The 12,827-nt window shown below is 37.3% G+C and overlaps 1 protein-coding gene across 1 annotated transcript; it reads right to left on the bottom strand.

Annotated features, from left to right (window-relative positions):
* Positions 1–289: 289 nt before the first annotated feature.
* LOC108326354 (ABC transporter B family member 1) lies at positions 290–6,992 on the bottom strand. Its single transcript, XM_017559814.2, has 10 exons — positions 6,095–6,992; positions 5,941–5,995; positions 5,657–5,832; positions 5,241–5,441; positions 4,893–5,152; positions 4,479–4,795; positions 4,107–4,330; positions 2,650–3,023; positions 1,844–2,558; positions 290–1,768 (listed from the first exon to the last, which is right to left on the bottom strand). The coding sequence occupies exons 1-10, from the start codon at positions 6,518–6,520 to the stop codon at positions 485–487; spliced, it is 4,032 nt and encodes a 1,343-aa protein (XP_017415303.1). The 5' UTR covers positions 6,521–6,992; the 3' UTR covers positions 290–484.
* Positions 6,993–12,827: the final 5,835 nt, after the last annotated feature.

Genomic DNA, 12,827 nt, shown 5'->3' on the forward strand with positions numbered 1-12,827 from the left:
ATGTCTTGTAGAAAGATTTATGTCACTTGAAAAATCTTTGGTTGTCAGTTTCACAAACTCTATGACAATCTAAACCGTATACATCATATTGCTTCAGTTAATAATGAACCAAGACACATACTTCCGTAAAAATTTCAAAAATGTCACCACGCCATATTATGTTGCGATTTCTCTGTAACTGAAGCATAATAGATGCATTAGTATCTCCTTTTTTTATACTAGTGGTACCCACATTACTAGCCTAGTCACATACTTCATATGACATAAACATTATATACAAGGGTTAGAATGAAAATAAATGTTTTGTATATATTTTTTTTTGGTATGTATTTTTGTAAAGATATATTAAAACCTTATATTCTTAAAAGACTTTTGCTTCTATCTATCTGTTTCAATCTGATCCTGTAATTCTTCCTTAGTAAGATAAGATTCATAAAGACAAGATACATTCTTAAATGGGAGGAGGTGAGGGAAGATATATCCCTTAGCCTTCTCTTTCATCATCTTTTGTTCTTGCTGAAGAACTTGATCCTGCGGCCACTCCAATAACTTGGTTATTTGTTAACCTTTGTAACTGAATCATGCGTGCATAGATCCCATCAGGGTAATTCTTTAGTAACTGCGAATGGGAGCCTTGCTCTGCTACCTTCCCATCATCCATCACTGCAATCAGATTGGCATTCCTAATAGTTGATAACCTGTGTGCAACAATGATGGCAGTTTTTCCAGCACAGGCACGGTCCAAGGCCTCCTGAACAGATCTCTCAGATTCAGCATCAAGTGCACTTGTTGCCTCATCAAGAAGCATAAGTTCTGCCTTCCTCATAAAAGCTCTAGCAATTGCTATTCTTTGCTTTTGTCCCCCTGATAGTTGAACTCCCCTCTCACCAACAAATGTCTTGAATCCATCAGGCAGAGAAGATATGAACTTGTGAGCATTGGCAAGAGTTGCAGCCTCTATGATCTCAGCTTCAGTGGCTGAGTCATGTCCATAAGCAATGTTCTCATAAATAGTAGTAGCAAATAGGCATGGCTCCTGAGGCACCACAGCAATGTGCCTTCTAAGAGACTTGAGATTGTATTTCCTTATGTCCTTTCCATCAATCATGACCCTCCCGGATGTTGGATCATAAAACCTTTGTATAAGTGCAATGACTGAACTCTTGCCACAGCCACTAGGCCCTACAAGGGCAAGAGTTTTACCTGCCCTGGCACGAAGGCTGAGGTCACGAAAAACTGACATATCTGGTCTAGTTGGATAAGAAAAGTCAACATGCTTGAGTTCTACTTCACCACGAAGGTGATCAGGAACAGGGGTAGCATCTGGGTCATCAGGCTCAATCTCAGTTCTTCGGTCAAGAAGTTCAAAGACCGATCTCATGGCACGACCACCCTTTATGAAGTCAGGGGCCAGGGTTAAGGTTTCAGCAGCACCATTAGCAGAGACCATGAGAACCATAAAAACTCGGATTGTTTTAGAAAAATCAGATATACCGTGCTTCACAAGCCAAGAAGCATACCAAAGACCAAGTGCATAGGAAGCATAGAGTGCAAACTGAGCTATTCCATATCCACTTCCAGAAATCTGTCCCTTCCAAAAGCAGCGCCGCAGTGGAGTTTCAAGGTTTGATGTGAAAAGGCCAACAATTTTCCTTTCTGAATTAAAAGCAGCAACTGTCCTTACATTGGCTATCGCCTCTCCTGCTAGTTGAGTGGCCTTGGCATGAGCAGCTTCCAGGTCGCCAGAGAAACCAGTCATGAACATTTTCTGCTCAAAATTTATTGTAAATAATAAGTGACTAGTACAAAATTGGATTACTAAGAAATGTGAGAAAAAGAAAACCTGCAAAACAGTGGCTGCAACAACAACCGGGAATACGGCCACAAGAACAAGGGCAAGGCGCCATTGCAATACAAACCCTGCAGTACAGGCAACTAGCATGAGTGCAGTGTTCTGCACAATTACTGAAATTCGATCTCCAATGGCTGATCTAACATTGTTGGCATCAAGAGAAAGCCTTGCTGCAACTCGAGCACTTTCATTTTCCTCCTGATCAAACCATGCCATTTCATTTTTAAGCACTGCAGTAAGCATTTTCTCCCTCACTCGTTTTGTAAGATTTTCACCAACAATATCCCAGAAGGAGTGCTGCAATGCGTTGAAGAGGAGAGCAGCCGATGATAGCCCAATCAACAAGTAACAGTACTTTTCAATTTCTTGGATCATGAGTCTGTGGTTTGGATTGTAATAAACGCTGAGGACAGCACTAAGAACATAAGCAAAAAATGCACTGAGGGATCCACAAACGACAGATCCTACAGAACCAATTAAGGCATATAGCCATTCAGGAGAGTTCATTTTTGCAAGTCGCCAGAAGGAACTAGCTTGATCTTTGAAGGCAAGCTTTTCAGGCCTGTGATTTGGATGTGATGCATCAAGGGACAGACTAAAATCAGATGTAGAGAAGTCAGATAGTCTGCGTGAGTATGGTGATCGCCCATAAGAAGAATTTCGTGCTATAATGGGTGAGCTTACAGAGTTTCTGGCGCTTGAAGGCCTGAAAAAGAACACACCATCGTCTTAAAACATCTATTACATGTAACAAGAGCATTAAAAGAATGCCTATGATCAACATTGGTGAAAGCTACCTAGCACTACTCTTTCTGGCATTACTCATAGAAGTTTCATGTGCCATCTCCTGCATCCGGATAAGCTTGGCATAGACTCCATTTTCACCTTTAGCAAAGAGCTCATCATGAGTTCCAATTTCAGTGACACTTCCTTGCTGAAGCACAGCCACAAGGTCAGCTTTCCGAATTGTGGAGAGGCGATGAGCAATTACAAGAGTTGTTCTGCCAATCATGAACCGATCAAGGGCCTCCTGAACCAGCTTTTCTGACTCTGAGTCCAATGCACTTGTGGCCTCATCTAGGAGAAGAATTGCAGGGTTTTTCAGCATTGCCCTTGCAATTGCTATTCTCTGCTTTTGTCCTCCTGAAAGTTGCAGGCCTCTCTCCCCTACCTGCAATTTCACATAATTTCCATTTTTTACCATACTGGTTCAACTACTGTAACTGTTATTTACTAAGTCTTATTACAAGGTAAGTGACCTTCCAGCATTATATTTTATCTGAAATCTGAGCAGTTTATTTTTAATATATTCATTATCACATATTACTTTATGGTACCTTCTGTTATGTTATTAATAAAAAGGAGTTTGAGTTCAACACAAAGTATTAATCTTTTTTCCAAAATGAGTTTGACGTCAATCTTATTTTTTCTCTTCTGGGCATCTCAAGCATTGATAGTTTTTGGCTTTAAAGTAATAATAAATGTCAATTCCTCTGGAATCCCGCACATGGACTGTTGACCTAAGCATGTTACCTTCTGAATCTTTGTAAAATGCATTGTATGACCAATCACTTCATGGCTTTTGACTTTTAAAAACTCGAGTTAAAGATAATGGGTTTTGCTTGTTGACCGAATCAATCAGTACTAACTAAAATAATGGAGGGTGTAATTATAGACTCCCGAATTGTCCAACAAAAACAAGAAACCAGGTCAAGATCCGTATGGTTGTGGGTTTCACATTTTTCTATGATAAGCTTTCCTCATCTCTTGTACCTTAACTGCAATAAAATCGAAGAAACTATCCTCTTTCAATATAAATGTTTATTTCTTACCAAGTTTTCTGTTTAGCATATATTTTATGTTTAACATTGATATATGCTAAAAGTCAAGATCTGAATACTTGGGGTTCACATTTTACTATTACAAGGCTTTACTCCTTCCTTGTACCAAGCGCAACTGCCATAAATTCTTGAGACATTATCCTCTTTCCATTAAAAGTTAGTTTCCCACCGTAACAATTATGACACGATGTGTTTTCAATTTTACCATTCAGCAAAATATGTTATACATTATTTTATACGAAGTGAGTAGCAGTGATGGAAACAAGGCATGCTTGATCTGAATGATGTGAAAAGTGTGACTGATTTTACAGGAGTTGTTGATGAATCATGATCAAGATCAACCACCACCACAAATACGCATTTTTACTGGACCAACTTCATTCACAAAGCAACAGTAGTCTAAATTGACTGACCTGAGTTTCATAGCCTTCGGGAAGTTTGATGATAAAGGAGTGAGCATTGGCCACTCTGGCAGCTTCTTCAATCTCACCCTGATCTGCATCAGGCCTACCCAAGAGTATGTTTTCTCTAATTGTGGTAGCAAACAAAGCAGGTTCTTGGCTCACCAGTCCTATTTGCTGTCTCAACCATCTAAGCTTCAATGTCTTAACGTCATGCCCATCTAGCATTACTTGTCCTGCCAAACAGTGTAGTCAGGCACACAGATCACATAATTACATTACAAACTCGTAACTACCACAACTTCAACCTCTCAATTAACTAGTTGAATGTCTACTCTACTTGATATTGAAAGACTATGACTGTAAATGAGTTCACTGTATTACCTGAAAAAGGATCATAGAATCTCTCAATGAGGGACACAACTGTGCTTTTTCCTGATCCACTGCTACCTACAAGAGCAATGGTCTTGCCAGCAGGTACACTCAATGAGAAATGGTTGAGGATCATAACCTCTGGCCTAGAGGGGTATGAAAAGTCCACATTTCTCAACTCTACCAGTCCTGTAACACTCTCTAACTCCAAACCCGATTCACTCTTTCTGTCTATACCCGGCTTGTGATCTATCACACGAAAAATCTTAGCAGCAGCAACTCTGGCCTTGGTAAATGCAGCCATGCTAGGTGCAGACTGTCCTAAAGCCCTACAACACAACAAAAAGTATTATCTCAGCAGGCGAAGAGGAGTCATGTGTGGATGAGATTGCTAAAACATGAAAAAGCGGCGGAAACAGTACTTACAGTCCACCAATCATAACAGAAAACATGGTGGCAATGGCAAGTCCTCCGTTGGTGTAGTGGTGTCTAACCAAATAGCCACCATACCAAAGCAAAAGAGCATAGCAACAGAAAACAACAAAGTATGTGGCCCCCAATCCCATTCCTTTTGCAAATCCAGTCCTGTAGCCAATCTTCTGTGCAGTCCTCAACGCAGAGGAATAGGCCTGCAGTGCTCTAGTCTCCCCAACAAAAGCCAAAACCACTCGAATTTGAACAACTGTCTGCAAATTTAGCCCAACATCATCACCACCCAGATACAAAAAAACACAGACCAAAACAATGATTGGAGTCGGGTCCCTTAAGTCTCACCTGTTCCACAATGTTACCAGCTTGAGATAGAGCATCCTGGCTTTTACTAGATAACTTGGCCAAGGTGGTAGTGTGAATGCCTCCGATTACTGCAATTATGGGGACCACAGCGAGGGTTACCAGTGCCAGTTGCCAGACCGCAGTGAAACCCACAACAAAGCCAGAAACAAATGTAGCCATGTAGTGAATGAAATTACCCAACTGCACAAAAAGAAAGTAGAATCAGTCACCACATTAAACAATAATCAAATCATCATGGTAATATATGGTTCAAAGATAAACATATCCTTTATATATGTGGTCAGAGATGAACTCTGTATCTAGAAAAATTAGATTTTGTCTCTCCGTTGAGAATACCCTGGGCACCCAAAAACTAGTATAATCCCATGCAAAAAGCAAGCGTTTTTGTGCTTCACCTTCTCGCTAATGGCATCTTGTACCATAACAGCATCACTGGTAATGGCAAACACAACATCGGATGTTCGAACCTCGGTGTCAAAGAATTGAATGTCCTGGTCCAACGCTGCCTCCAGATACCTGATCCTCATTCTCGTTGATTGCCTCTCACCTGTCCACATCCAGCACGAAATCTCTGCAGCAACAAAACCAAACCTCTTTCGACATTCACACACCCTCTAAAATTCCAAAAACAAAATATCCAAATTTAGAGCGGAGGTTAGAAATTTAGAATGAAATTTACCTGCCCAGGAGGATGCCCATATGGCAGCCCCCACCACCAGGAAGTAAAACGCATACTGCAAACACAAAACCACAAAGAACTCCAACTCTCAAAATCCACCAAAACCATCACGCACCAAATCATGCTTAGTTTGTTGTTATTGTAATATCATTACCTTCACCACTTCCTGAGTCATCTTGTCCAAGTTATTCGCATTGGCACCAAAGGAATTCACGAGATCAGCGAAGAAACGAAGAAAGAGTGGCAAGGAGCAACCATGTACAAATGCTCCAACCGTTCCAATTGCCATTAAAATGTAATCCAACCCATCCGCAAATCTGAAAAGCTCACCAAACCGAACAGAAGAAATGCTCTCACCCTTCTTATCCCCACCACCACCACTACAAGTACCATTAGAAGCAGAAGCATCTTTCTTGGCTACTGAAGCCTCCTCCATTACCCTTTCTTTTTTTTCTTCCAATGTTGAGTTGGATTCATGTGAATGAGAAACAGGAGCAGAAGAGGACATAAGCTCAAGGCCTTGCATTTCAGACCATCTCCACTGTTCAACCGTCTTTATCTCCTCAGAATTCTGTGACATGGCTAAAACTCAAACTCGAATTCCTCAGCTTTACGTATGATGAAAATAAGACCTCCCCACTGCCCTTTCTTTATTATCTCACACTCTTCTTCTACCTGGCTTTTATTGAGCTCGTGCTCCTGCTCCTGCTGCCACCCTTTTTTTTTCTTCTATTCTTTTTATTCTGATTCGTAACTCTTTCTCTCTCTATTGCTATTATTCATTCTTCTTGTTGTCTGTGACGGAGATAGGAACAGTATACTGTCGAACACTAACTAACGTTGGTGTTGGTGTTGGTCTTTTTAGTAGTATTGCTGTGTTGGGTGTTAGTCTTATCTTGTAAGAGAGGGAACAGGTGGTGCTTGAGTGGGTTAATGTTCAGTTTGCTTCTTCTGTGAAGAAAAGAAAACTTGGAAAGTGACATGTGGTGAGGAGGTAGAAGGCAAAATTTTTGAGACATGGAGAGAGAAAGAGAGTGGTTTTCCTCCCGACAAAAAACACTGTGTGAAAACTTGAAGATGGGTTTTTGACTGGGAACAGATTCAAACCAGAGGGAGAAAACTATTTTTTTAACTGTTTCATTTTAAATAAGTGATTATCATCATACATTTCCATTTCTTAAGGCCTTCCACTCAACTTGCTTGTCCTAATCCAGAAATTCTCTTCTGTGGGAATATATTAATTATTTTCAAGAATTATCTTCTCAACAGTCTTTGAACAACCTTAGTCGCATCTATTGTGTGTTTTTCAGCAAACTGGAGTGAAATGTACTACACAAAAACAGAAAAGATGGTGAAAATAGGAGATGTTTGACTGAAGGAAAAAAATAAATAAAAAAGAAGATATTCAAATAGAAAAGATGGTGAATACAGGAGATGTTTGACTGAAGAAAAAAAATTAAAAAGATGAAATTTAAATAAAAAAGTGAAAGTAAATATTTATAATTTTTTTCTTTTTTTTTTCATACCAAAACAAATCAGTTTATTTATTTTTCTCTGTCTTTGTTTTTCTCTATTCTTTCCTTTCAAGTGTACCATCAGTGCAGTCTACAGATTAAAAATGATAAACATATGTTTGAATAAAAAGTATGTTGTAAGTTTATGCTTCATTTAAAAAATAGTATATTAATAATTTATATCAGTATATAAAAAAATATGTTAGTTATGCAAAATACTTTTGCTTGATTTTGTTCATGCAAAAATGTAAATTAAAATATCAATGGAAATTTGAGCATTTAAGAACAATCGTGATATTAGTTTGAGTTGGAAAATAGTTTAAGCTTATTTTCTTTTTTCCTTCCCTTGTGGTTTATTCATGGAGTTTTATAAATGTGTAAATTAATTATTAATTAGCTTTTTGAATGGCAAGAACTAGAAATATATTTTGAATTTGTGTAAAATTCAAAATATGTTTTAACTACCCAATTCAGAATAATTAACGAATTTGAAAATACATTTTATACTGAGAATTTTAAAATTATATATTATTATATAATTCAAAATATATTTCTGAATTTAAAAATATCTAAAAATATTACACTTAATAATTAAAAAACTTGGATAATACTCTATATTAGATACTGGGAAATAATCTGAAAAAAGTATTAAAAAGTTTAGTTCAGCTGCTAAAGTTGAGGCTTAAAATCTGAAACAGTAATATTTTAAACCCTTAAATCAAAGTATACGATGCAACCAAATTGTGCGGTAATCGTGGACATATCTGGGATTCCTCTGAAAAAATTGATTCCTTTTATTCAGTGAAGGCAAATTGAATAATTTGTTTAAGGAATAACTATCTAACTCAGAGTACAATTAAAAATGTTCTAAACATTAATCATGATTAAGCTTAAAAAGTTAAATTAATTACTGTTTCAGAGACTGTCTTACATTGCATCACGCTTTGGCTGAGTCTTCTGACACTGTTTAATACTTAAATTCCATAAACTTAAATTAAGAAATATATCATAGTCAGTATCATAATGTCAATAATTAGATCAATGTACTAGGATAATTAAATAAATAAATAAATAAAGCAGCTTTTGAGAAAGTATATAAGTTAATTATTAAAACTGAAAAGAAAAACAAACGTAATAACAGAGAAAAAGGTTGGAGTTGGATTTCTTTCTCACATTTCACGTTTGCCGTACACAGATATAAAGGATTTATTCAATTATTCTTCTCTGGGGCAAATCTCCAACCTCAATAAACACTTTTCACTCGCAAAATCAATGAATTTATTCTTAGAATCTCAAACAGGAATTGTCCTTTTAGCTATAAATAACTACATTTTGCAGTATTAACTTTCGATAACTTTTCTTTTAACTGGTTTTTTCAATTTTATTAGACCATTTTAAATATATTTAATTTAATTTTAGTTTTCAAAACATAAATCAATATCATTCTTTTCATCAAATTTGTGTGTGTCACAAGTTACTTCTTTCAATGAATAAAATTGGACTAATAAACTTCTTTCAATAGATAAATTTCAACTAATCATAGGTCATTCGTATAATTGATCATAATTTATAATTTTATTAGGCGCACTAAGATAATAAATTTATGATAAATTTGAATATTACTAATAAAATAATAATATATTAAGTTATTTTTCTCACTTATAAAATCTTATTAAAAATATATATAACATTTTGTACCACCTGTAAGGACCTCATGCCACCTACAGCTGACTACCGCTAGTCGAAAGCTACATGCTTTCTACAAGTTCTGTGCGTCGCGTATTAAAGATAATGATGAACCACATGTTGTATAACTTAGCTAAAACTGACTAACCATCATCTTATGTAAATGAGTCATTGAGACTACACCTAGGCCCATTTAGGTAATGACCCATAAGTATTAAATTATGTTATAAATACAATAATAATCTAGGTTTGGATTTACTTTTGACATTAATTGTCATTTTTACTTTTCTTTGATTTTGAAAGTTGATTTGAGTGTCAGAGAATCTTCTGCAAGCACCACACCCACCCATCTTGTGTATGACAAGTACTGAGAAAAGGAAGAAAGAGTGATTGACAAAGTGAAGGTTGAAGGAGTTTGTTAAGTTGAAGTAATTTTACATGGTACCTCTTCGACTTGTAAGAACATTCTCTAACCATAGATCTCTAATTGAGGATCTTAACAATCAAAATGAAGAATCTTATGCTACAAACTTATTTTCAAAATTCTAGCCCAATCCAATGATAACGAAACAAGAATCTTAATTTTACTAAGGTGGTTCGATCATATGCCGACAAATTTTCTCTCCCTTTTCTCTCTTCTAAAGAGTTCGACTTACACACTCTTTCTTCCAAAGAGTTCGACTTACATACTCTCTCTTGACTTAAAAGACCCATCTCCACTTAGATTAATTATTTAGACATAAATAAGCTTGATTAGGTTAGACATTTTAGACACATAGTTTGGAGCCCAACCCAAGGTTGCGGCTAAATTTCATTGGTATTGTATGTCCTTGATAAATTCTTTCCTCGATAGACCCATTAGTGGTATTAGAGCTTATGGTTAGTCTTAGTGACCGTCTCATACGAGTACAATATGATCTTATATAGAAAGTCTTCTTGACAAAGGGTTCATATATTTGTCCACTTAAAATGAACGACGATATGAAATGAACACTTATAGTTGAGAATGTTTCTGCTCAACAAGAAATGTATTAATATGCACTAGTACAGCGAAGGGAAACGACCGCGGTTGTTTTTGAATATACGTCGCGGTTTTAGAACCGCAGCATATACAGGCGAGGTAAAAAGTCTAGGACTTTAGGCCGCGGTTACAACCGCGGTAATAACCTGGGGATATGACAACGGTTCTATCCTTAACCGCGACCAAAACCTTTTTTTTTTTAAATTTTCATCTAACCTTTCTACCTCGGTTTTGGCCACAACCGCGACCTAAACTCCACCAGATCATGCCATGTGGAAATCTAAAACCCTAAGTGTTATCCAACCACATGCTGCCACATCACCACCCCAACCACGTCACCATCTTCTTCAACCTTCCATTCACAGAAACCCTAAACTCCCAAACCCTAGCCGTCGTACAGTCGTCGTACAACCGTCGTCGGTCACCACCTTGCTGCAACCAAGCCGTCGTCGCAAAGCCACCCAGAATCGCGCGCCTCCACCACCATCATCCTCGTCGGAGTGCAGGCCGTCATCACCCAACATCAGCGTTCACATTGCGTCACGAGAATCTTCAGGCCACCATCTTCCTCGTCGAGACGCCGCCGTAAAAGTAGTGCCTCCGTCGAACATCAACATGCATCGACCATGGCCTTTTCATTCACGCTTCTTGCTCACCATCTTCATCTTCGTCTAACCTTGCCTCACCAAGAACAAATCGCGAGCAGCGGAATCATCACCATCATGCCACTGAAAAATGCCACCCAAAGCTGATTCAACCTTCGTCCTCGTCGCGCAACTAACCTGCAACCATAAAGAAAAACCTAATTCCAGAACACAGAAACTTCCATCGCAGAAAACCCAGATCCGTTTTGTCATCGCGCCACCGTCCACCACGCAGAAACCTTAGCGTCACAATCGTCAAAGATCTGCCACCTATAGCCGCCGCACCATCCTCGCCGGAGCACAAGCTGTTGTCGCCAATCTCCTTCGTCTTCATCACCTGCAAATCCAGAAAAAGCAGAGAAAACCCCAGTATCCAGATCGCGAAACAGAACCGTGAAAACTCCTCCATTCGCGGAACACCGTCACAAATATTCATGCTTTTTCGAATTTTAACCCTGTACAGGGGCTACTACCGCGATTCACTAGAAAACCGCAGTAAAAGAAGGGATACGGCCTCGGTTCCCATATTAGCCGAGGCCTATTCTCATAAAAAAAATTTAAATTGATTTGAAATGGCAATTTTGAAATTTTTTGCATACTTTATGTCGCAGTTCCCCGCCCAACCGAGGTCTATTCTCTTAAATATTTAAAATTTATTCAGATCAGGGAATAGACCGTGGTTCCCCAAACAACCGAGGCCTATTCCCTGACGTTCTGACTCCTGCAGGGACAATAGGTTGCGGTTCCCCTTAGAACTGCGGTCTATTCCCTGACTCCAAATTTATTTCAGGACTGCCTTTGGGGGGAATGTCAGAATTTTGCAGGGGAATAGACCACAGTTCTGAGGGGAACCGCGGTCTATTCCCCTGCAAATTTATTTCAAGACTGACTTGGCGGGAATGTCAGAAATTTGCAGGGGAATAGACCGCGGTTCCCCTCAGAACTGCGGCCTATTCCCATGCAAATTTATTTCAAGACTGACTTGGCGGGAATGTCAGAAATTTGAAGGGAGAATAGGCCGCGGTTCTTGGTGGAACCGCGGCCTATTCCCCTGCAAATTTATTTCAGAAATGACTTGGCTGGTATGTCAGAATTTTGCAAGGAGAATAGGCCGCGGTTTCCCTCAGAAGCGCGGCCTATATTGTCGATATAATTTCAAAAATGCCACCGCGCAATATTATGATGCGGTTTCTAGTGAACCGATGCATAATGTGCGCGGTAATAGATCAATTTTTTACTAGTGATGGAAGGAACTAATCCTTGTGGGAAAGATTGTTGAGAATGCAAGTGTGAGACTAAGTCTCACATTAGATAAGAAAATTAAGTACTTTATAAAAAGAAAGATCTATAAACTTATTGCGTAAAGTTTTAGATTAAAAGTAATATCAATATTTTATGTTCGTTAGACTAAGATATCGTCAGTGTTATATCTACATTATAAACTCTTCCCTTAATAGACTCATAAGTTTTTTTAAGATATATTATATATATGGAAGAAAAGACATATATGAATTATTTTTGTATTTATTAATACATGAAAGAAAAGTGACAAAGAAATGAGAAGGCTGAAGAATGACTTTTTAAATTTAACATTTTTTACTAAATTAATAAAATTCATTTATAAAATAAAAGAAAAACTATTTAAATTAAATTATAAAACATATTTATATTTAATTATAATTTTACTATTTTTTATTATTAAAAAATTAAACACACATAATGTTTTCAATAATAATAATAATAATAATAATAATAATAATAATTTTTACCACAAACAATTTGATCTATTTACAATTTCATTTATTAAAACAATTTCTTTATCATTCACATCAATTAAATCACTTATAAATTTTTACATATTTTTCTTTTATTTTATTCACACAATTCCACCTTTGTTTTTTTAAATTCACTTTTTATTCTTCAAGTTGATCTTCAAATTCAAATAAAAGGATTATAATAAAATTATATATTTGTAATTTACACAACAAGGATAAAAGTTTGCAAGAAGAATAGCAACAGGGA

The sequence above is a fragment of the Vigna angularis genome, chromosome 3, assembly GCF_016808095.1.
Source record: "Vigna angularis cultivar LongXiaoDou No.4 chromosome 3, ASM1680809v1, whole genome shotgun sequence".
Classification (NCBI taxonomy): domain Eukaryota; kingdom Viridiplantae; phylum Streptophyta; class Magnoliopsida; order Fabales; family Fabaceae; genus Vigna; species Vigna angularis.